Source organism: Gobio gobio (assembly GCF_949357685.1).
Source record: "Gobio gobio genome assembly, chromosome: 5".
Taxonomy (NCBI): Eukaryota; Metazoa; Chordata; class Actinopteri; order Cypriniformes; family Gobionidae; genus Gobio; species Gobio gobio.
The window spans coordinates 6,312,094-6,337,109 of NC_137101.1; the positions used below are offsets into that span (position 1 = coordinate 6,312,094).

A 25,016-nucleotide genomic window follows, 5' to 3' on the forward strand; every position below is an offset into this window, starting at 1 on the left:
TAATGAAACTTTCATTGTCTCATAGTGGCTTCAAACACTTAGAAAAGGCAATGCTGATACATTCAAATGGCTAAAACGAACCCAACAACCCTGACCAGTCCTGAAGAAGGGAGTGCACCGCCAGACACTTTTAGTTTTACAAGTGTATTGAGTGTGTTTGCAGTCACACCCAGTTCATACACACACTCGCACGCGTGTGTCTCCATCAGCGCTGCACCAGAGGCGCGTTCACTGCAGCTCTGTGGAGCACGCGCACGCGAGAGAGAGCGAGAGGGGGGACGCGCTGCTGCGGTTCGGAACATCTTCACCCGGCGTGATTCATGGTCAAGGTAAGGCGAGATATTCTGTTTGGGAGATCAATGTAGCTTGACTTTTTAATCCCGGATGGACCGTTAGAAGACAGAAACGCGTCGCGGTTTGTTGACGCATCCTTGAGGAAGGGAATGAGCTCAGTGTGTTAAATCATTACGGTCTGGATGGGGTACACATGTGGCTTGAAAGCGGATTTGGGGTGTCTTGGATATGGATTCTTGAGGAGTGGAGGACGTACAATCTATTAAGTAATCTATCGACTCTCAAACCTCCTGTATACAGGACGCGTTATCCGTGCGTTGCGTCTGCGGCGCGTCAGACCGGCGTCTTTCGCCGCTGCGTTTAGAGATGGGTTGTCAAGACGTACAACTTTGAAAATCAAAGCGTCTGGTTTTTGAATTCCCGAACGCGTCCAGTGCGCGCGACGCGGGTCTGTCGGCGGACGCGCCATCTATCATCACTAAATAGCAAGTGGTTAAAGTCCCGTTTCTTGCTGTGGTTTCTTGTCACATCAGTGTTTAAGTGTGAGCCGCGGTGGCGGGTGAAGCAGAAGGAGGAAGAGTGCGCGAGCGCGCGGCGCCAAAGCTTCAGTTCGAATGTTACAGTGAAGCGCGAATGATTCTGGAACCGGTGACGTTTGGCGCGATGGAATCAGTCTTGCTACATTGTTGCAGTTGAGGAGGAATCTTTTCCGGGTTGTATTACATCCCAGAATGAAAAGGAAAAAGTTGTGTTGGAAAAATAAAGTCAGTAATGGTTGCATTGCCAAATAACAATTTTTGGATTACCCAAAATGTAATTTCCCGCATGAAAAAATACTATAGTATATTATAGTAAAATTACTCTACACTCTTAAGAAAAAAGTTCTATATGGCACCAAAAATGGTTCTTGGCTCGTCATAGGGGAACCTTTTTTAGTGCTATATAGCACCAATTTTGGTGCTTCAGTGGTTCCTCGGCGGTGCTATATAGCACCTTAGTCGAAGAACCGCTGAAGAACCTCTGAAGAACCAAAATTGGTACTATATAGCACTAAAAAAGGTTCTCCTATGATTACGAGCCAAGAACCATTTTTGTTACCATATAGAACCTTTTTTTTAGAGTATAGTAAATACTATAGTGTTTTTGAACCATACTATAGTAAAGATACTACAGTAAATTGTAGTATATTATAGTATATACTACAATTTGTTAATTTACTGTAGTATATTTACTATAGTACGGTTCAAAAACACTATAGTATTTACTAGAGTAATTTTACTATAATATACTATAGTATTTTTTCATGTGGGTTCCGATTTTTTATTGATGGTTTTGGGGTGGAATATGTGACCTGGACACGTTTTTGAAAGGTTTACCTTTCAACAGGATTGTACTGTTAACTGTAAAGTACACTAATATACTCCAGTTGATGCCTGAAGGGACATTTGTGTGCAGCAGTAACAACATTAAACAGAGGCTGTTCAATATTCAACAGACCGTATACAACAAACACTCACGTGTGTGTGTGTGTGTGTGTGTGTGTGTGTGTGTGTGTGAGAGAGAGAGAGAGAGAGGGAGATCAAGTACAGTAGAATGTAGGGAGGCATGTCAGCAAGTTCATACAGTCACAGCACATGTGTAATGCTTTGACTTACAGAGATGCGCTAAATATGACGGACCTCCTTATCTGGACCTTGAGACAGACAGACAGACAGACAGGGCCATCTGCACACAGATAGTGAGCCACAATCACTTCCAGTGATTCATAGTTAATTCTGTCTGAAATGATCAACATGCAGGATGATTGCACGGAGGGAGTTTTTAAAGTCACCATGAAATCCAATATTTCTATGGGATATCACCGTGTTTGTTATAAATAGGCCTAATTAATCCACGCACATCATTATGGGCCAGTTGTTCAGAAGTAATCTGATCGGATTGGATCAAAATCCAATCTTGGTTTTGATCTGGATCAAGTCATCAGTGTGTGTTGTTCAAAACATTTTAGTAAGATTGGGATATATTTGATTGACAGGATTATACTGATCCCAGCAGGAGGGTGGATTTCAGGAACAAACATTTTATAAGACTTTAAAATTGTAACATTTGTATCATGTATATATTACACACACATTTTTTTTAACATTTGCTCCTGATTAGTTTTAACTGTAGATATTAGGCTACTTCTTAATAAGCCTTTAAGTAAAACATTTATTTTGCCGCCTTAAAATAATCCCCACATCTGTAAATATCAAACAGAAATATTAAATTATTTTAATTTGTATTATTACTGTTTGTAAACTACATTGGCAATCACAATAGATGACCCAGTTAAAAGTCCTTTGCGAGCGAACGCAAAAAAACTTTGAAATATTATATTATTCATATATTTTTTCCATCACCGTGTCCCTTAAGGCGCTCCGTAGAGCACTAGTAATCCAGTTTTGGTAATCTGTAAAAGTCTTAATCTGGATCAGGGCGATCCAATCCAATTTTGCTTTGAAAAACCGGCACATAAAGTAAGAGGCAATACCTGATCCTGTATAGCATTTCCTAATCCAGATCAAACTTTTTGTACAACTGGCCCTAGATTTTAAAGGGGTCATGAGCTGTCTTTTTTTATTTTTTTATACTGTTGTCTGAGGTCAGCTTATGACGTTTGCGTGTTTTTTACATTCAGAAACATCATAATGAATAAGTAATAGGCTATTTTGTATTTCTGCCCTGGTTTTGAGGCTCTCTGAAAAACAGTCGGTTTTGATGGGCGTGCCGCACTGAAGACTTGGAAGTAAACGCCCACGGCTAGGATTGGATAAGATTTGCATATTTAATGAGCTTCAGCTCCCCTGTCAGTACATGTGGGGATTGTTTTGAAAGCGTCTGGAGAAACGCTCACAGGACAAACACAATGATTCATCTCTCATCCACTCGCGATTGATTGGAATGTTATTTTTGTATTATTTGACCGGCCTGATCGGTGGCTATAACTGCAAACTAGGCCTGTCGCGATTGAGTCGACAGTCGACGCTGTTAATTAGTTGACGTCAATATTTTTAGTCGACTGGGTAAGTTGGGCACGATATGAAATTGTATTAGTACCGGTACTTTGACAGCACTCTAATAAGAGCTGTATTTCTTAATTTGCATCGATGTGTGACAGCAGGAGTGAGGACGTGTGTGTGTGTGAGCTCTGCTTCCACCGTTCACTAAACAATGGAAGCAGAACGGTCAAATATATACGCGCAGATCAGGAAAAAGAAAGCAACAGAAAAGCACACGCCTTTCAATCAGATCGCGACGCCAGTTTCGCGGATTATTGGGTTTGAATGGTAAAAAATATGTAAAAATGCACGTCCTGGCGAGTATTCGGGTAAACGCAGTCGGATATGTCTTTAGTGAACGTATACAGAGTTGAATGAGAAATCGGGTGTTACAATTAATTTGGTCCGTGCAGATCTTAAAGGGCCGGACCTAATATTCTGTGTGAAGCAGGGCAGGGCAGGAACATGCCGGCCAAGTGAGTTTTTAGGGTTTTTTAACCCTAAAACAATAAATAGTCAATTCTGTCAGATTATTCAAATACTTTTACTTTTTATTGCCATGGTATCGATTCAGTAACTTGATATCGGTATTGAGGTATTTTAGTCTGGTATCGTATCAAAGTCATAATTTTGGTATTGTGACAACACTATTCTATATAAAAAGTATTTGCCAATATACTTTTTTTTTGTTATGTTGGCTTACAAATTTGCACATTTTTACACTTTTAGTTTTACATTTTGTCAAGGGCTTGTTTATATTTATACTTTTTTATAGTACACTACTGAAGGCCAACGTTGCAAGTTAAAGGGTTAGTTCACCCAAAAATGAAAATTCTGTCATTAATTACTTACCCTCATGTCGTTTGACACCCGTAAGACCTTTGTTCATCTTCGGAACACAAATTAAGATATTTTAGTTGAAATCCGATGGCTCAGAAAGGCCTCCATTGGCTCAATGCACTTTACACTCTCAAGACCCTTAAAAGGCACTAAAGATGTCGTTACAAAGTCCATCTCACTACAGTGGTTCTACAATAACTTTATAAAGTGACGAGAATAGTTTTTGCGCGCAAAAAAACCCTAAATAACGACTTACATAGTGATGACCGATTTCAAAATAATGCATCATGAAGCTTCAAAGCGTTATGAATCAGTGTCTCGAATCATGATTCGGATTGCGTGTCAAACCGCCAAACTACTGAAATCACGTGAGTTTGGCGATCCAAACTGCTGAATCGACTCACTGATTCATAACGCTTCGAAGCTTCATAATGCATTATTTTGAAATCGGTCATCACTATATAAGTCGTTATTTAGGGTTTTTTTGCGCGCAAAAACTATTCTCGTCACTTTATAAAGTTATTGTAGAACCACTGTAGTGAGATGGACTTTGTAACGACATCTTTAGTGCCTTTTAAGGGTCTTGAGAGTGTAAAGTGCATTGTGCCAATGGAGGCCTTTCTGAGCCATCAGATTTCAACTAAAATATCTTCATTTGTGTTCCGAAGATGAACGGAGGTCTTACGGGTGTCCAACGACATGAGGGTAAGTAATTAATGACAGAATTTTCATTTTTGGGTGAATTAACCCTTTAAATGTTTTTAAGTAAAATTGTTGAAAATGATTGTGATAAATTAGTCGATAGATTAATCGATATAAAAATAGTTTTTAGTGGCAGCCCTACTGCGAACCGTGCCTCACTAACACACACACGCGCGCGCATGCAAGAAAGGAATGTTATTTCACTATTTAAGATAGCCCGTCGGCAGGCCGGTGATACGTTTTGGTAGCCTGTCTGAACAACACATAGCCCCGGGACATTGGGGTTTGCGAGCACTGGCGTTACAAGTCTGAGTCTGATCACGAATGAACCAATATCACCTTCTCCAGCCTGTGACCGCGTGCTAAGGAAGGTAATCAATAGATATCAAACGATCTGTAACAATGCAATACTAACACATATAAAAACATGTTTTAATCACATAAGTGTGTGTTGCACCGTTCCTGTCGGATCCACTATAGGAGGCACAGCATTGTGTTTTAATCTCAATATGTCTGCAAATCCAGTCTCGACCTGTATCTTGTTTACAATCGATTTTGCGGTGAAATGAAGCGAACAAATGCGCAATGTCTTACGCATGTGAGCTGGAACCGGCATGTTTATTGCTCGGTAGCGCGACCCGTTTAGCTCCACGAGTCGGTGGACGGGGCTTGAGGCGGCGCTTCTGCATTCTGAGATGTCAGTGGTCGACATATTCTGAGATCTCTCGTTTTCTCGGGCTGGTGTCAATAAAAGCTTTTCTTTGACTAACAAGGACGTTTTCAGCTCTGAAACTTACAGGATATTCTTATATCACAATGAACTTTTATATACCAAAGGCTCAAAGGAAAGTTGATTTCTCAATTCGTCACCCCTTTAATTCCTCTGATGATGTGTTTACTGGTGTGAGGGCGGGGCAACCTGTCACTCACATGAGATCCACCAATAGCAAATCACAACCATCCAATCAAATCATAGACAGAATCAAGCCCCGACCTACATTTTTTCTTGCTCCACTCGGATATATTACACAATATAGAGAAGAAAAGAGGATTGCAACATCTCTCGTTTGTTGATGAATCCGAAATTGTCACCTGATCTATCATCATCATACTGTATCTCTGACCTTTAGTTTTGATCTTGCGGTTCACTTTACCCTCCGACAGCATATCAGCAGTGCTCGGTACAGAGAGCTCAAGGCGAGGATGTTGAGATTAGCGCTGGCTTGATGATCAGCAGGCCTTCACGGGTCACGCTGAGATCGAATGAGGGGGGTGAATGGAGGAAGCACGGAGCACCAGTGTATTTACACACATGAATCTGTGGTGTTCACGGGTAAAACAGACACGGCATTAATACGGCAGGAATAAATCTCGCATCTTTAACCATCTGTTGTCGCGTTGACACTGTGAAGATGGTGTTGTGTGATGTGTTGCTTCTTATGCATGAGCTGTCATGACAGGAGCAAAGCGGCTCAGATTCAGCATTCATTCACAAAGAACTAGGGTTAACTCAAACTAAAACAATGTAATATGACAACTTGTTTTATTTTATCAACATTACTTTTAACCAACTATTATTTAAATTATACTAAAACGCTATTATTTTGTCCCTTCAAACCTGGCCTATGGTTATTATCTGAGGATGTAAATGCAGCCCTAGTGCTTCTATATTTACACCACACAATCCTCCTGCTCTCTTTTTACTCATAATAGATTTTGTAGTCATTTTAACTGTGTATTTCCCTCTGGACTGGGCTATAATTAATGTGACTGTGAGCTGCTATTTATACTACAGGCCTAATTAGCCCGAACCACGTCTGACAGAACCGCTAGTCTAGCAACAATCCGTCCCTGCCCTATTAAACAGGTGAATTATTGATTTATTTATAGAAAGTAGTCATTCTTCGGCACAGTGGCTCGGTGGGTAGCGCTGTTGCCTCACAGCAAGAAGGTCCCCGGCTTTCTGTGTGGAGTTTGCTCCGTGGGTTTCCTCCGGTTTCCCTCACAATCCAAAAACAGGTTGTATTGGTGAATTGGAGATGTGAATAGATGGATGGGTGAATGGATGGGTGAATGAATGGATGGATGGGTGGATGGATGGATGGATGGATGTATGGATGGATGGGTGGGTGGATGAATGAATGGATGGATGGGTGGGTGAATGGATGGATGGGTGGGTGAATGGATGGATGGATGGGTGAATGGATGGATGGGTGGGTGAATGGATGGATGGGTGGGTGAATGGATGGATGGATGGATGGGTGAATGGATGGATGGATAGGTGGATAGGTGGATGGATGGGTGAATGGATGGATGGATAGGTGGATGGATGGGTGAATGGAGGTATGGATGGATGGGTGAATGGATGGATGGAGGTATGGATGGATGGGTGAATGGATGGATGGATGGGTGAATGGATGGATGGATGGATGGGTGAATGGATGGATGGATGGGTGAATGGATGGATGGATGGATGAATGGATGGATGGATGGATGGATGGGTGATGGATGGATTTATGGATTGGTGAATGGGTGGATGGATGGGTGAATGGATGGATGGGTGGATGGATGGATGAATGGATGGATGGGTGGATGGATGGATTTATGGATTGGTGAATGGATGGATGGATGGATGGATGGATGGGTGAATGGATGGATGGATGAATGGATGGATGGATGGATGGATGGGTGAATGGATGGATGGATGGATGGATGGGTGAATGGATGGATGGATGGATGGATGGATGGATGGATGGATGAATGGATGGATGGGTGAATGGATGGATGGATGGGTGAATGGATGGGTGAATGGATGGATGGATGGGTGAATGGATGGATGGATGGATGGATGGATGGGTGAATGGATGGATGGATGGATGGATGGCTGGATGGATGGATGGGTGAATGGATGGATGGATGGATGGATGGCTGGATGGATGGATGGGTGAATGGATGGATGGATGGGTGAATGGATGGATGGATGGGTGAATGGATGGATGGATGGATGGGTGAATGGATGGATGGATGGGTGAATGGATGGATGGATGGATGGATGGATGGATGGATGGATGGATAGATGGATGGGTGAATAGATGGATGGATGGATGGGTGAATGGATGGATGGATGGGTGAATGGATGGATGGATGGATGGATGAATGGATGGATGGATGGATGGATGGATGGATGGATGGGTGATGGATGGATTTATGGATTGGTGAATGGGTGGATGGATGGGTGAATGGATGGATGGGTGGATGGATGGATGAATGGATGGATGGGTGGATGGATGGATTTATGGATTGGTGAATGGATGGATGGATGGATGGATGGATGGATGGATGGATGGATGGATGGATGGATGGATGGATGGATGGGTGAATGGATGGATGGATGAATGGATGGATGGATGGATGGATGGATGGATGGATGGATGGATGGGTGAATGGATGGATGGATGGATGGGTGAATGGATGGATGCATTATGCGTTCTGTCTCGCTTATTAATATTAATAAAATAAAATGGATAATGGAATCATCTTATGATGCAAGGAAATCAAAATAAAAGAAAGGAGCTACATAAACAAATGACTTTTTTAAGCTGGAAATGCTTAGCAAAGCAGGTTTTTGTGAGTGTCCCATAATTCAGATCCCAAATACACTCAGTTTCTTGCAGAAAAAAATGTTACTTGTATAAAAGTGATGAATGGGCATGTTTTCATGTAACCCAATAAATCCATAACCTCAAACAGTCATTCCCGCTCTTCTGTTTGTGTCGCCTTTAGTGTCTGATAGTGCTCCAATGTTTGAATGTTCGGGTGATTTACATGCTTTCACTGAGGTCAGGCTGTAGAAAGCATACGTTGCTTTAGCAATCAGGATGTTAAACGCTCGTCTGTAGCCTCAGGCCACGGTGTTTCTGTGGAAGCTCCTCGTTTGTTTGACTTTCATGTCTCACGCGTCTCGAGCTGCTATGTTCTCTGTGGTTTGGTGTGTGAGTGAGTGAGTTAATGTGCAACTTCCTTTGGCATGTCGTAAAATAGTTTTTTTTTTTAAAGAAAGGATTTACGTGACAGTTTTAGTTTAGTGCAAGAAAAAACAATTTTTTTAGTAAATGCAAGTGTTCCACAATTTTGTCACAATACTCCAGGCAATCCACCTGTCACTCAAAGCGGCCACGCCCTTATTTATGCAGAACTGCCCAAAAACAAAATCAAGACTTTAGCCCTATTCCCACGGGATTAATATTATCTGGGGACCTCTGGTGATTTGTAATAATTGCAGAGAATGTCTGTGATCTTATTCCCGTGCGAATCGGCCATGTCTGTAATATCAAAAGTAAAAATTCCCCCACAAATGACCTACCATATTTAGCTGAACACCGAGGTCCTGTGATAATATTAGTCCCGTGCAAATCGGCATCTCTGTGATTTGGCCGGGATTAGGCGGATCGTATATCACTTTTGCAAGGTTTTTGTGTCCCGTGCGCATTTTTATCTTTATCTTTCACAAAGAATGGAGCTCGGCTGCATATAATGCGCACCGTTATGAATTCCCGTGCGGCCGCGCGGATTATACTTTCACTTTAGAATGAGCAATTTTGGAGTAAATTACTTGAATAGTGTGTTTAATATTATTCTTAATGAAAAACACAAAAACAGAACAGTACAAACTCGCTTAAATGGGCGCTTTTACATTTAGCTTTGAAACTGAATCTATTGTTATTATATTGCTCAGTTCAGTTTTTAATTGTAGCGTCTGTTCTCTAACTGAACTAAATTATTTGTATTACTATAAAACAATCAAAATGATATCGATACGACTGTTTATAATTTCATACAGCTATATCCATAACGACATTTTTTTTTACAAGTCTTGACATCATATCCGGGAGGTAGTCAGTAAATTCGAGTAAAATCACAGGCTTGCTTATCCCGTGCGAATGCGCCACGCAAAATTCAGATGTGGGGGAGTAATTTCTAAATCACACGAGGTCCCCAGATAAAACTTATCCCGTGCGAATAGGGCTTTTGAGGCATAATTGATCCCCTTGGACCGAAAATGATTCTGTGTCGAAAAAGGTTCTTTGGGGAACCAAAAATGGTTCTTCTATCTATGGCATTGGCGAAAACGTCAATTTTGAACCTTTCTTTTTAAGAGTGTATGATTGACAGTAATAGTGGCGTTTGCCTCCGCTAACGTGGCTGCATTGTGCTAGAATTGAAAGTGTATTGCTCTAATGAGATGCCATTATTGGCTATCTCTTAATGTACATTGACCAGTGAGTGTTCGAGTGATGCATTAGCTAATGATGTTGTTAGCAATCTGCTCTCGCTGCTCCCAGAGGATGCTTAACTGATGTAGGGCAAATCAATCAACACACACACACACACACACACTCACTCACACACTCAATGCTGTAATGTGATAAACGTCAGTGAGTCAACATGCCTACTATCCGCAGTATTAGTTTGTCTCAGAACTTAGAAAAAAACCTGAATGTTTGTGTTTAAATTTAAGATATTAAATTTACAAATCAAATCCATTGCTACTTTTTGCTTTCTAATATTTTCCCTCCAAAATGATGTGACATGCGGGAGAATGATGTCATTGGGGAACTGGCTAAAGTAATTAATTATACAACAATTTAAAATTCTTTAATCTTTTTTAAAACATTTGCTGAAACTTTATTTCATTTATTTTGGCGTTGCTCTCATGTAAAGAAACTTTAGAAAGATTTGTTTAGATTTATGATTGATTATATTCACCCTACTTTTTCACTGTTTGGAAAAACAAGAAATATTATATTTTTCATTTAATTTCGCTACATATCATATACATAAATGTATACATGATGATAAATGATTTTATTTATATCACTGTCATTCTGAATAGTCTTTGACTTTGTTCCGTCTGTCTTCATTGAAATTCAGTAAAACAATTATACACACACACACACACACACACACACACACACACACACACACACACACACACACACACACACACACACACACACACACACACACACACACACACACACACACACACACACACACACACACACACACACACACACACACACACACACACACACACACACACACACACACACAAACACACACACAATTCTAACAGAATGGAAAGTGACATTGAAGACACACTATACATTGTTCAGCAATTACATTTTTTATGACATCTGCTCAAACCAAACATGCTTTTTCATTGTTCACTGAATTATTCATAAAACAAATGAATATTATTAAAATGAATGGTGAGTGATATTTCATAAAGTACATTCAGACACATGTAATGAAAGTGTGTCGACTAATGGCTGATCTCAGGACAGTCTTACTCACGCCGCAGGTGTCAGGATTCTCCCTCAGGCTAAAAATCTTCTCAACTGGTGCCACAGGCTCATGGGAGATTTATTTCCCCGTCCCCAAATTCAGACCCCAGTAGAGCCGGAGTGTTCACATTTTTCTAGTGTTTTTGTTCTCTTGTCTTGTGCATCTTGTATTACCTTCCCCTCCTGCTCGCTTTCTGTTTCATCTTCATTTGTGTTCACTACCGGTTAAAAGTTTGGAGTTTGTAAGATTTAGCTCAGCCACCCTGCATTTATTTGATCAAAAATACAGTAAAAATTTTGACATATTACTCCAATATAAAATAACTGCTTTCTATGTGAATGTTAAAATGTAATTTATTCCTGTGGTCAAAGCTGTATTTTTAGCATCAATACTCCAGTCTTCAGTGTCACATGATCCTTAAAGGGGGGGATGAAACACTCAGTCAATCTTGAGTATCTATAGAGTAGTATTGCACCCTTCATATCTCCGAAAAGTCTTTAGTTTTATTATATTTATAAAAGAAAGATAGGCTATACCGAGTCTTTCCGGAAAAAACAGAGTGGCTGGAGGCGGAGTGTGGGCGGAGCTAAAGAATCACGAGCGTGTGCAGCTATTGCGTTGAGAGCGTCTGAAAGCTGTGACATCCTTAAACAGGGAAAAAAAAACTTTATCCTAAATAAACCATGGAGATCAATCAGATTAAGCCAGACATAAATGATCCAGAATCAGATCTAGAGGCTGAAATTGAACAGGAGAAGCAGCAACAACGACTAAAGCAGGACGTCTCTATGCTATGTACTGTAACTGTAACGTTATCGGCTTGTCTTGCACGAGTTTTGCAACATTTGTGTGCGTTTACTCGTGGTTTACGAGGATATAATTTGGTTTATGGACTATTATATGTGATTTAATGTTAGCAGTAGCAAGCGTACCGGTTTTGCGCGTCAGATTAGTGCGTGTTTACATAGAAAAACAATGGAATAGTAGCGCATTTGAATGAACAAGTCGATAGCTAACAACACAAAGACATTTGAAGCTGTTTTACTCACCGCCTGCTTCCAACACAAGAGTCACGACCATGAACCTTAATCGCTGGGACCACTCCATCTTTCTGCATTAGACCAGCTACAAATCCGGAGTTGAACTGGGGCTTGTTCATAAACCATCGCCGCCGAAATTCAGAGAACAAACAAAAACACTTGCACAACTCCGTTGCTGCTCCGGAAAAATAAACTCCATCCACTGTCCCATTAACGCTGGGTTCTTTGGGAAGCTGTGCAGGGTTGTCTTGCCCTGGCAACCAAAAACACACTTCTTTGGTGACATTGTTGATTTCGTGAAGACCAGCCGATGACTTCCCTAAAGCCGAGCACAGCGCGTTAATGGGCGTGCATTTGCTCTCTCGCTCTAGTCGCGCGCCCTTCCGGGAGAAGAGCCTGTACGGCCCATACAAGGACATGCCGCCCTTGTTGACGTCACTTTGGCCCATACTCGAAAAAAAACGTTCCGAAACTTATGAGAAACCGGAAGGAGTATTTTTGGCACAGAAATCGTCCAACTTTTGTTTGTTTTTTTAAAACTTTGTCCATGTTTAGCATGTGAATCCAAGTCTTTAATAGTGTAAAAAGCTCAGTATGCATAAAACAGCATTTCACCCCCCCTTTAAGAAATGCTGATTTAATGCTCAAGACACATTTCTGGTTATTATCAATGTTGAAAACAGTTGTGCTGCTTCATATCGTTGTGTATTAGTAGCAACCTTTGTAACATTATACACTTTTGATCAATTTAATGCATCCTTGCTGAATACAAGTATTAATTTCTTTCAAAACATTAATTTACAGTATGTCAAAGACACAACCTAAAGGTTTGTCTTCAGAACATCTCAATATCTATCTACAGCATCAGTGACATGTCTTTCCTATAGACTTCCATTGCCAGTGCATTACAGTGCAACTCCTATCAACCTAGAACTGTGATGATGATAAAGTTTTAACCTGTACTGACCCTGTAAAATTCCTCTAAAACTGTAATCAGTAATCCGTGCGGGATCTCAACAGATCTCAAATCCTCTTCCTGTTTGGTAGATTGTTTCCTGTGGCTTCATACTTTTCGGTTTTGTACACAGTGTCCTTTCTAACCCCAGACGGGGTTATGTTGGTCGGTGAGAGTGATTGTGTGTTGGGTTGCTTCGTGTTTGTTTCTTCATTTCTAGGAAGAGATGCAGAAACAGACGGCCGGATAAAGTTGCTCTCGCCCGTTGCTTCCCGTAATTCAAGCCTGAATTAAAGTGGACAATGTTGTGGTGTATTGTATCAGGACTGTATCAGATCACCGCTGGAATATAGCTCGTATCTGACACTGCTGAAGCTGTGCATAATAAATTGCACCGGTGTGTGTTTGCGTGTAAGCTATAGCCGTGGTTATGAACAAGTAGCCTTGTGACTTGTACAGCAGCGTTTGTTCATGAAGGCACCTCACAAAACTGATTTCGGACAGACTTCTAAGTGATCCACGGCAAAATATAGAGAGCTTTGGTGAGAACTAAACAAATATTTAATTACTACATTAGTAATTTCTCGCTTGAAATGACAATAGAAGGAAAATGTTGGTAAAAAACGTACATTTACACACAAACTGACCAGCAAACGTAACTTTTGGATGCCATCGTTTTTTTCAACTGGCACAGAAGGGAACGCACAGGATTGTGGGATATCAAAGGCAGCGAAGGATACAAATATGCTGCCTTCAAAAATTGATCAAATGAAGGTCTCTCAGGAGACAGGAAGTGAAGCTAGCATTAGATTCGGACGTGCCTTGATGCCTTCCTGCCTTGAAATGTGTCCTCCGAAGGCAGCATTTTCCAGGTTTCGGACGCAGCCACGATCTCTGCTGACACTTCAGGGCTGCGTTTTGGTTGTGTCTAGGCGCAGGTCCACCATCTGATCTGGATCCGGCTGACTACTGTAAACCTCGGGATAAACAGAGAGACTAACATTAGCGTAGAGGCCTTTCTTTTTATGATGTAACGAGTCTATTGGTGTTATGGGAAGTGTTCCCGGTTCCGGCTGACCTAGTAAATGCAGACTAACAATCGTTTAACTGATTTGAATAATATAAATTGATAATGTTCTGTGTGTATGCCATAGTAGATGGGTTTTTAGTCTAGATTTAAACTGACAGAGTGTGTCTGCTTCCCGAACAATGCTAGGAAGACTTTTCCGGAGTTTAGGTGATAAATAGGAAAAGGATTGACCGCCTGCAGTTGATTTTGATGTTCAAGGTATTATCAACTGGCCAGAGTTTTGAGACCACAATAGACGTGATGGAGTAATACGATAAAGGGTTAGTTCACCCAAAAATGACAATTCTGTCATTAATGACTTACCCTCATGTCGTTCGACACCCGTAAGACCTCCGTTCTAGCCTGACGTCGTCATACTCAATTCTAGTCAGAAAATGAGTCTGATACTGCTCCGTTGGGCTGTGATTATGGGGCGTGTTTCAACCGAACCAGGAAAGACCTCAATTGGATAGACCTACAACCAATCAGAGCAACGGAGCGACGCATAACGTTAGTTGTCAAATGTCAACAGAACTCAACTGCACTGTGTTGCCAAGTCCGCGGGTTGAAGCGACCCCAATTATGTGATATACAGACCCAGGAATGCGAATTTTAGCAGGCAGCCCTGCCAAAATGACATATTTTACCCCCCAAATGCCTTTTCCCCCCCGGAGAACCCCCCCGGAAAGCTATTGGGCTTGTTTTTGGCTAGTTTTGAATAGCAATTGGGCGGGTTTTGTTGTGAAAACTTGGCAACCCTGTCTGAGTGTAAACGATGTTGCCGGTGTTGTAAAAAAAGAATTTACGGATACACAGAGTACTTACCAACACGATCATGATTTCTGAGAGAAATAGTAAAGGTGAATGCATATACGAACAAGTTCTCCGTTTAGGATTAGAACAAATTCAACCCAAGCGCTCTTTGGTGACGTGGATGATTACGTTATTGTTTATCATCCGTCCATCATCGTCTAAAGCCCGCCCTGACAATTTCATTGGTCCGAACAGTTTCTGTTCGGGCATAATTCCTTCTCTACGGATCAATTCCAGACCGAACTGCCCGAGTAAAAATGTTGTGGGCGGGGCTAAGTTCGGCTGGCATCCAGGCTACCTCCGTTCATCTTCGGAACACAAATGAAGATATGTGTGTTGAAATCCGATGGCTCAGAAAGGCCTCCATTGGCACAATGCACTTTACACTCTCAAGACCCTTAAAAGGTACTAAAGACGTCGTTACAAAGTCCATCTCACTACAGTGGTTCTACAATAACTTTATGAAGCGACGAGAATAGTTTTTGGGGGCAAAAAAACCCACTAAATAACGACTTATGTAGTGATGACGATTTCAAAACACTGCATCATGAAACTTCGAAGCGTTATGAATCAGTGTCTCGAATCATGATTCGGATCGCGTGTCAAACCGCCAAACTGCTGAAATACCGTGACTTTGGCGATTCAAACCGCTGAATCGACTCACTGATTCATAACGCTTTGAAGCTTCATGATGCTGTGTTTTGAAATCGGTCATCACTATACAAGTCGTTATTTAGATTTTTTTTGCGCACAAAAACTATTCTCGTCGCTTCATAAAGTTATTGTAGAACCACTGTAGTGAGATGGACTTTGTAACAACATCTTTAGTGCCTTTTAAGGGTCTTGAGAGTGTAAAGTGCATTGTGCCAATGGAGGCCTTTCTGAGCCATCAGATTTCAACTAAAATATCTTCATTTGTGTTCTGAAGATGAACAAAGGTCTTACGGGTGTCGAACGATATGAGGGTAAGTCATTAATGACAGAATTTTCATTTTTGGGTGAACTAACCCTTTAAGAGCTCATTCAGGTACATTTACATAGAATCATTTAGCAGATGCTTTTATCCAAAGCGACTTACAAATGAGGAGAGCAATAGAAGCAATTAGACAAACAAGGGGCAACAGCATGCAAGTGCTGTAACAAGTCTCAGTTAATCTAGCGCGGTACACATAGTACAGTACACATACACCTTTTTTATATAAACAAACAGAAAAACGGATAGAATAGTTAAAGGGATAGTTCACCCAAAAATTTAAATTCTGTCATCATTTACTCACCCTCAAGTTATTCCAAACCTGTATGATTTTCTTTCTTCCTGAACACAAAAGAAGATATTTAGAAGAATGTTTATAACAAAGCAGAGAGAGCAACCATTGAATACCATTTTTTCCCCCTACTATGGTAGTCAATGGTTGCTCTCTCTACTTGTCACAACCTTGTTACACTTGTTACAAACATTCTTCTAAATATCTTCTTTTGTGTTCAGCAGAACAAAGAAACTCATACAGGTTTGGAACAACTTGATGGTGAGTAAATGATGACAGAATTTTAGATTTTGGGTGAACTATCCCTTTAAGTGCTAGTCTTAATTAGTCAGGTGCTGCTGGAAAAGATGTGTCTTTTAGATGTTTTTTGAAAATAGCTACAGACTCGGCTGCTCGAATTGAGATATGCAGGTCGTTCCATCAGGTGGGAATAGTCCAGGAAAAGTCCTGTGAGAGTGATTTCGTGCCTCTTTGGGATGGCACAACGAGGCGTCGTTCACTTGCAAGCTTCTGGAGGGTGCGTAAGTTTGAACAAGCGAGTTTAGGTATGTTGGTGCAGAGACTGTGGTTGCTTTGTAGGCAAGCACCAGTGCCTTGAAGCCATTTAGTGCTTTGTAAGTAATAAGCAAGAATTTAAAATGTATACAATGTTTAATAGCCAGTGCAGTGTTGACAGAACTGGGCTAATACGGTCATACTTCCTGGTTCTAGTAAGAACTCGAGCTGCTGCGTTTTGGACCAGCTGGAGTTTGTTTAGTAAGCGAGCTGGGCAACCACCCAGTAGAGCATTACAATAATCTAGCCTTGAGGTCATGAACGCATGAACTAACTGTTCAGCATTTTTGCACTGAAAGCATTTCAATATATTTTTAAGATGGAAAAATGCAGAACCGTGGCTTTCAAATGAAAAATTTTAGGTTCCATGTCAAAATAACTTGCGAGGTGTTTGATATGCCATCATGTAAGCAAAGTCAACTGTGATTACAAGGTGTTTGGTTTCGTTTCTTTGACCTGTTCATGTTCTAGATGACTAGTCTATTCTTAGGTTAGACGTCTATTACATTTTCACAACAGCCCAAATTTTGCATTGTTTTAGCCGAGACGTCTGGGCTGTGTTTGGACGGCTATTAGACGTCTTTTAAACGCAAAATTGCTTGGTTTGTAATGCTGCGTTTTGAGTCTGCACAGTTACAAAGTCAAAGGAAGTTCTTCTTTACATCAGTAAATAGGTTTCTTTGTAATTGTGCGTAATTTGTGTGAATCAGATCATGAAAAAAATAACTTTTTGGGAAGTAGAAACTAACAGTTTTAGGAAACGCTTTCCTTTTCAGCCTCTCAGTGATACTGAAAGCTGCCAAACGCGCATTTGTTTAAAGCTCTTAAAATAGTCACTTATGCAAAGACAGGGCAAAGTCAAGAAGTAGAGGCTCTGTTTACACCACTTGGCATTAAGATGAGTTTTGGTCAGTCGGACCACAAGTGGACGGTGCTAAATACAGATGTAAACAGGGTCTTAAAAGCTTTGATCTTGTCCACTTTCATCGACTTCCAGAAGTAGTCCAAAACGCATTAGACCGGATTGCTTTCGTAGTGTAAACAGGTGGCCAAATGCATTCAAACAGCCACTTTAGACCCTCCGCCTACTGACCAAATGTGTAAACATTACGGGACAAGCATTAGCCAGACAGGTTTTAAAGACCCAAGTGTGGTTTGAAGACGAAACATCAAACATTTGAAAATTTAAAACCTCAAACATCCGAGCTCTGGTTTTGTCTCCGAGGCAGGAAAGAGGATGTTGTGTTTGCTCCTGTTCAAAGCGCATTCATGCTCTTAAGGTCAGTCGAGGAAGCCGTTCCCTTGTGTTTTATTCCTGTAAACCTTTACAAATGGTTAGGGGACTGCCTACTACTACTAGTTCCAGAAATCAAAAGCCATGAAGCTGTTATTGAAAACATCATGAACCAAAGTAAATGTGCTTGAGTGAATATTAAATCTATTCAGTTCGAGATAATCACAGCATGACCGATGGCCAATATAAAAGAAATGAATGAACCATGCATTAAATTGGTCAAAAGTGACAGTAAAGACATTTATAATGTGACTAAAGAGTTCTATTTCAAATAAACGCTGTTCTTTTGAACTTTCTAGTCATCAAAGAATCCTGCAAAAAAAAAAAAGGCTATGTTCAGACTGCAGGCAAATCTTTTCTCCAATCAGATCTTTTCAGGCAGACTGTCTCGAAGTGATCAAATACGATCTGTGTGTCCAGACATAACCAACCTATCTGCATGGGATGCTTTGTTAACGAAGAAGGCGTATCCACGTATATGACGAGGCTTTCAAAACACATGCAGGAAAAATGGAGGTGCATCATCTCACTCTCTAAATGCGTCCTGTCCAGTTGCTGTGCAGAACTCCTCCGTCGCACAGGAAAAGGCCGAAATCTCATTTGCACACCTTATGAATCCTTCCTTTAGGACCAAGCGATCCCATTGGTTCAAATAGCTTTTCCTACAAAATCATGTTATGACAAATGCTGTTTCAATTACGTTATAATGACCATTTAGGTCTGGATTAGTTAGCAAACAGATAAGCGGTTATCTTGATAGCTTAGTTTATACACTCATTTGCACTTACCCTACATACTCTACATACATCTTTAATGTAATTGTGTTAAAGGATTAGTTCACTTTTAAATAATCACTTTTGCTGATAATTTACTCACCCCCATGTCATCCAAGATGTCCATGTCTTTCTTTCCGCAGTCAAATAGAAATTAAGGTTTTTGATGAAACCATTCCAGGATTTTTCTCCATATAATGGACTTCAATGGGCTCCAAACGGTTCAAGGTCCAAATTACAGTTGCAGTGCAGCTTCAAAGGGCTTTAAACAATACCAAATGAGACCAGACGATGAATAAGGGTCTTATCTAGCGAAACGATCAGTTTCTGCGAGAAACCGTGCAGTTTTTATGCTATTATTTTAACTCTTATCAGACGAATGTGATCATCTCTGAGCTCCGCCATAACTTCCGCTAAGTGAGGTCAAAATACGAGCGTGGTCATAGATGTATACAAAGATGGCTCATTAGCACCTGGATCAGTGGAATGAGGCATCTACGATCGATATATCTATGACCACGCTCGTATTTTGACCTCACTTAGCGGAAGTTATGGCGGAGCTCAGAGATGATCACGTTCGTCTGAAAAGAGGTAAAATAATAGCATAAATACTGCTCGGGTTCTCGCAGAAACTGAACGTTTCGCTAGATAAGACTCTTATTCATCGTCTGGTATCGTTTAAAGCCTTTTGAAGCTGTACTGAAACTGTCATTTGGACCTTGAACCGTTTGGAGCCCATTTAAGTCCATTATATAGAGCAAAATCCTGGAATGTTTTCATCAAAAACGTTAATTTCTTTTCGACTGAAGAAAAAAGGAACATAGACATCTTGGATGACCTGGGGGTGAGTAAATTATCAGCAAAAGTTTATTTAAAAGTGAACTAATCCTTTAAATTTAGTGTTAAATGCCCAGATATTTCAGTTATAAATAAAACAGATCAATGATGTTCAATTATTCACTTAATAGACTATCATTATTATTTATTAATTAACAGTTAATCAAGTATTAATTACATTCAATTGGTTTTATTATGCACTAATGCATTTTCATACGCATTATATAGCAAACATTCGTATATACGAATCATTAACTGACAGTTCGGGGAGACCCGATTTCGAGGGAGGACACATTTTGTCATGACACCGGCATTTCCGTCACCAGTTTTGATGTTATCGTTGTGTGACGCGAGAGTGACGCAAAAGATTCAATCTGATTTGAGCAGCCAACGCATACAGACTGAGATGCATCTGTAAAAATCTGATTGGAATCGCATTTCAAAACACCTCCAAATGTGGTTTTAATCAGATTTTAAAAAATCTGTTTTCATGTGTTGTTGATAATAATCAGAAATGTTTCTTGAGCTTCAAATCAGCATCTTTGAATGATTTCTGAAGGATCATGTGACACTGAAGACTGGAGTAATGATGACAAAAATACAGCTTTGATCACAGGAATAAATTACATTTTACAATATATTCACATAGAAAACAAGTCTTTAATATTATAATAATATGTCTCAATTTTTACTGTATTTTTGATCAAATAAATGCGGAGGGGAAGGTAATACAAGATGCACAAAATGTGAACACTCCGGCTCTACTGGGGTCTGAATTTGGTGACGGGGAAATAAATCTCCCATGAGCCTGTGGCACCAGTTGAGAAGATTTTCAGCCTGAGGGAGAATCCTGACACCTGCGGCGTGAGTAAGACTGTCCTGAGATCAGCCATTAGTCGACACACTTTCATCACATGTGTCTGAATGTACCTTATGAAATATCACTCACCATGAAAACCGCCTGTCCAATTAAATTCTTTGACCTTCGAAAAGATAAATTGGCTCCCTGATAAGACAACTTGCTTGTTGCTCTGTCATATATCAGTCTTTGTGTGTATGTGTGTGTGTGTGTGTTAGCAGTGTCAGATTCATTCACAGGGTTTTCAAGTGTTACTCCTCTCTGACCTGCAGCCGTTCTGTCTTCCTCATTCCCGTCAGTGGAATTCCCAGCATCCCACCTTTTCTTCCTCCCTGTCTCTGTCCGCTCAGAATGCGGGTGGGGCGTTTGAGATGGGAGCGGCTACCAGAAGACCAGAGCACAGATAAGAATATGTCTGACCTGGAGGCCGTTAGACGTAATGTAAATGTGATGTAATAGCTGGTAGAAAATGTAATGAGTCAGATATCGCTGCCACAGGGCTTGATTTATTTCACTTAAAACCGGAGGGACCGGAGGAATAAAGTAGGACAGACTGCGTTCAGTAGATACTGTTGCTTCAGTATAGAGCGGTTTTAAATTTTCTTTCTTTTTTTTTCTAGCTACAGTTTATTTAGTTTCTTATTTAATTTAAAGCAACATGCCACTATTTTTGAAAACTCCCCTAGAGTTAAACAGTTGAGTTTTACAATTTTCAAATCCATTCAGCCGATCTCCGGGTCTGGCGGTGGCACTTTTAGCATAGCTTAGCATAGATCATTGAATCTGATTAGACCGTTAGCATCTCGCTCAAAAATGACCAAAGAGTTTCGATATTTTTCCTTTTTAAAACTTTGACTCTTCTGTAGTTACATCGTGTATTAAGACCGACGGAAAATTAAAAGTTGTGACTTTCTAGGCCGATATGGCTAGGAACTATACTCTCATTCCTGCGTAATAATTAAGGAACTCTGTGCCGTACCATGAGTGCAGCGGCGCAATGATATTACACAGTTCCTAGCAGTCTCCACAGTTCCAGTTCCTAAACACTACATTTTTCAACTAAATATCCAAATAAATCTAATTATTAAACTAAATTAACCATATAAACTAAATTACTGATCTAAAGCCCACATTGTCACTGTATGATAATTGAAATGAGCTGATGACATCACCGTTTTCTCCAGAACGGCTATACGGCTGAATAAAATTCTATTGCATTATTTTCCTGTTTAACACTGTGAAGCTGCTTTGAAACAATCTGCATAAATAAAGTTGACTTGACTAGCCATATCGGCCTAGAAAATCGCAACTTTTAATTTTCCGTCGGTCTTCGTACACGGTGTAACTACAGAAGAGTCAAAGTTTTAAATAGTAAAAATATTTAAACTTTTTGGTCATTTTTGAGCGAGATGCTAACGGTCTAATCAGATTCAATGATCTATGCTAAGCTATGCTAAAAGTGCCACCGCCAGACCCAGAGATCGGCTGAATGGATTCGAAAACGGTAAAACTCAACTGTTTAACTCTAGGGGAGTTGGAAAATGAGCCTATTTTCAAAAAATAGTGGCTTGTTCCTTTAATTTGAGTTTTTTTAGGTTTATTTTAGTTAGTAGGAATTTAATGCACTATATTCACAATAGTTTAGGAGTGTTGTTCTTCTAGAAGCGCATTTGTGAGGTCAGGCACTGATGTTGGACGAGAAAGCCTGGCTCTCAGTCTCTGCTCTAATTCATCCCAAAGGTGTTCTATCGGGTTGAGGTCAGGACTCTGTGCAGGCCAGTCAAGTTCCTCCACACCAAACTCGCTCATCATGTCTTTATGGACCGATGCTTTGTGCACTGGTGTGCAGTAACAGGAAGGGGCCGTCCCCAAACTGTTCCCATAAAGTTGGGAGCATGAAATTGTCCAAAATGTCTTGGTATGCTGAAGCATTAAGAGTTCCTTTCACTGGAACTAAGGGGCCAAGCCCAACCCCTGAAAAACAACCCCACACCATAATCCCCCCTCCACCAAACTTTACACGTGGCACAATGCAGTCAGGCAAGTCCCGTTCCCTTGGCAACCGCCAAACCCAGACTCATCCACGGGATTGCCAGACAGAGAAGCGTGATTGGTCCCTCCAGAGAGCACGTCTCCACTGCTCTAGAGTCCAGTGGCGGCGTGCTTTACCCCACTGCATCCCACACTTTGCTTTGCGCTTGGTGATGTAAGGCTTGGATGAGCTGCTCGGCCATGGAAACCCATTCCATGAAGCTCTACACACTGTTCTTGAGCTCATCTGAAGGCCACATGAAGTTTGGAGGTCTGGAGCTCTTGACTCGACAGAAAGTTTGTGACTTCTGTGCACTGTGACCCTCAGCATGCGCTGACCCCGCTCTGTGATTTTACATGGCCTACCACTTCATGACTGAGTTGCTGTTGTTCCCAATTGCTTCCACTTTGTTATAATACCACTAACAGTTGACCGTGGAATATTTAGTAGTGAGGAAATGTATATATTTATGTGTGTGTGTGTGTGTGTTCTTTTCAAGTGTATGTCATTGATTAAACTGTGTCAGCTCTATACGAACACAAATGCTCCAGTCGAATGTGTTTGTACACACCCTCATTGTTTATTAGTTGTGTTTGCCAGGTCAAACATTACTGTTACTACTGCTCACGCAAGTGTTAAACAAACACAGAACACTAACATTCAGTGTGTGTGAGTGTAGTTACTCTACTGAATGATCAGACACACAATTGTCACCTATAGTGGATGATAAAAACCTCTCATAGACACACGAGGGCCAGTGAGAAACCACATAGCAACACAATACATCTCACTGTGAACACCTTTGCAACCACTAACAGTTTCTATGGAGGGCGGGGCCTAACAAAGGGTCAAATGCCTTTCTAGTTGTTATTTGTGCACACATTAATGTCTAAATGTCGCTAGAGCCAGTGGACTGTATTTTTCCGGTTGGCAGAGTGTCCTCTGAGGGAAAGTTGGGTCAAGCACTAGTGTTGTTTACTGATGAGCATGACATGTTTTGACTGGTAAATCAGGAGAATTGGCTGCTCATGGTCTCTGTTTGTCAGTGTGCAGGAGGAACGGTGTTCATCTCTCATTATCATCATGGCCTCGATCTCGGAGTGGTACGCAGGGAAGAACGTGCTGATCACGGGGGCGACGGGTTTCATGGGAAAGGTGCTGGTGGAGAAACTCCTGCGCTCGTGCCCGGAGGTCAATGCCCTGTACATCCTCGTCAGGCCGAAGGCGGGCCAGTCCATGTCTGAGCGCGTCCAGGACATGATGAAGAGTAAGGTGAGGACCACTCTCTTCTGTCTGCGTCTGCTCGCTCTTCTGACATTTATTCACCTTACTTTGTAACATAAGGGAAGAGCAGTGAAAAAAGCTCATTGCAATTTTTCCTTTTTAGTTTTTTGTTGCTTTGCTAGTTTAAGGCTGCACCATTTTTGCTAAAATGTTAAAGAATGTCCAAGAATAATAATACTAATAACAATAATAACAATGATAATGTTTCATTATGATTATGATTACTAAATAAAATGTAAAATTAAATAAACAAACGAAATATTTATTTGCTGTGCTTGTTTGCACAAATTGTCCAAAAATGTTGATTATATATCGATATGACTATAAAATGATGAAAATGATAATAATAATTATGTTTATTATTATTATTATTATTTTTTATTTTTTGCTGTGCTTGTTTGTAGGGCTGCACAATTTGTCCAGAATGTTATGATTATATATCAATATGACTATAAAATAATAATATCAATAATAACAATACAAATAACAATTATAATGTTTCATTATGCTTATTACTAAATATTTTTAATACAATTTTTTTTAGCTGTGCTTGTTTGCACAAATTGTCCAAAAATGTTGATTATATATCGATATGACTATAAAATGATGAAAAGGATAATAATAATCACAATGTTTATTATTACTAAATCTAAATAATATTAAAAAGTCAAACATATATTTTTTGCTGTGCTTGTTTGTAGGGCTGCACAATTTGTCCAAAATGTTGCGATTATATATCAATATGACTATAAAATAATAATATTAATAATAACAATAAAAATAACAATGATAATGTTTCATTATGCTTATTACTAAATACATTTTTAATAAAAAATTTTTTTTGCTGTGCTTGTTTGCACAAATTGTCCAAAAATGTTGATTATTTATCGATATGACTATAAAATAATGATGATAATAATAATAATCATTGTTTATTATTACTAAATAAAAATAATTTTAAAAATTATATTTTTTCCCCCCTTTGCTTGTTTGTAGGGCTGCACAATTTGTCCAG

The 25,016-nt window shown here is 40.2% G+C and overlaps 1 protein-coding gene across 1 annotated transcript in view; it reads left to right on the forward strand.

Moving 5' to 3' along the window:
* Nucleotides 1-284: 284 nt before the first annotated feature.
* LOC307127038 (fatty acyl-CoA reductase 1) overlaps nucleotides 285-25,016 on the forward strand; it is a 73,979-nt gene continuing 49,247 nt past the window's right edge. Inside the window, exons 1-2 of the mRNA XM_079817970.1 lie at nucleotides 285-329; nucleotides 23,764-23,989. Of these exons, the coding sequence (XP_079674096.1) occupies nucleotides 23,801-23,989 (189 nt within the window). The 5' untranslated portion in view covers nucleotides 285-329; nucleotides 23,764-23,800. The remainder of the gene's footprint in view (nucleotides 330-23,763; nucleotides 23,990-25,016) is intronic.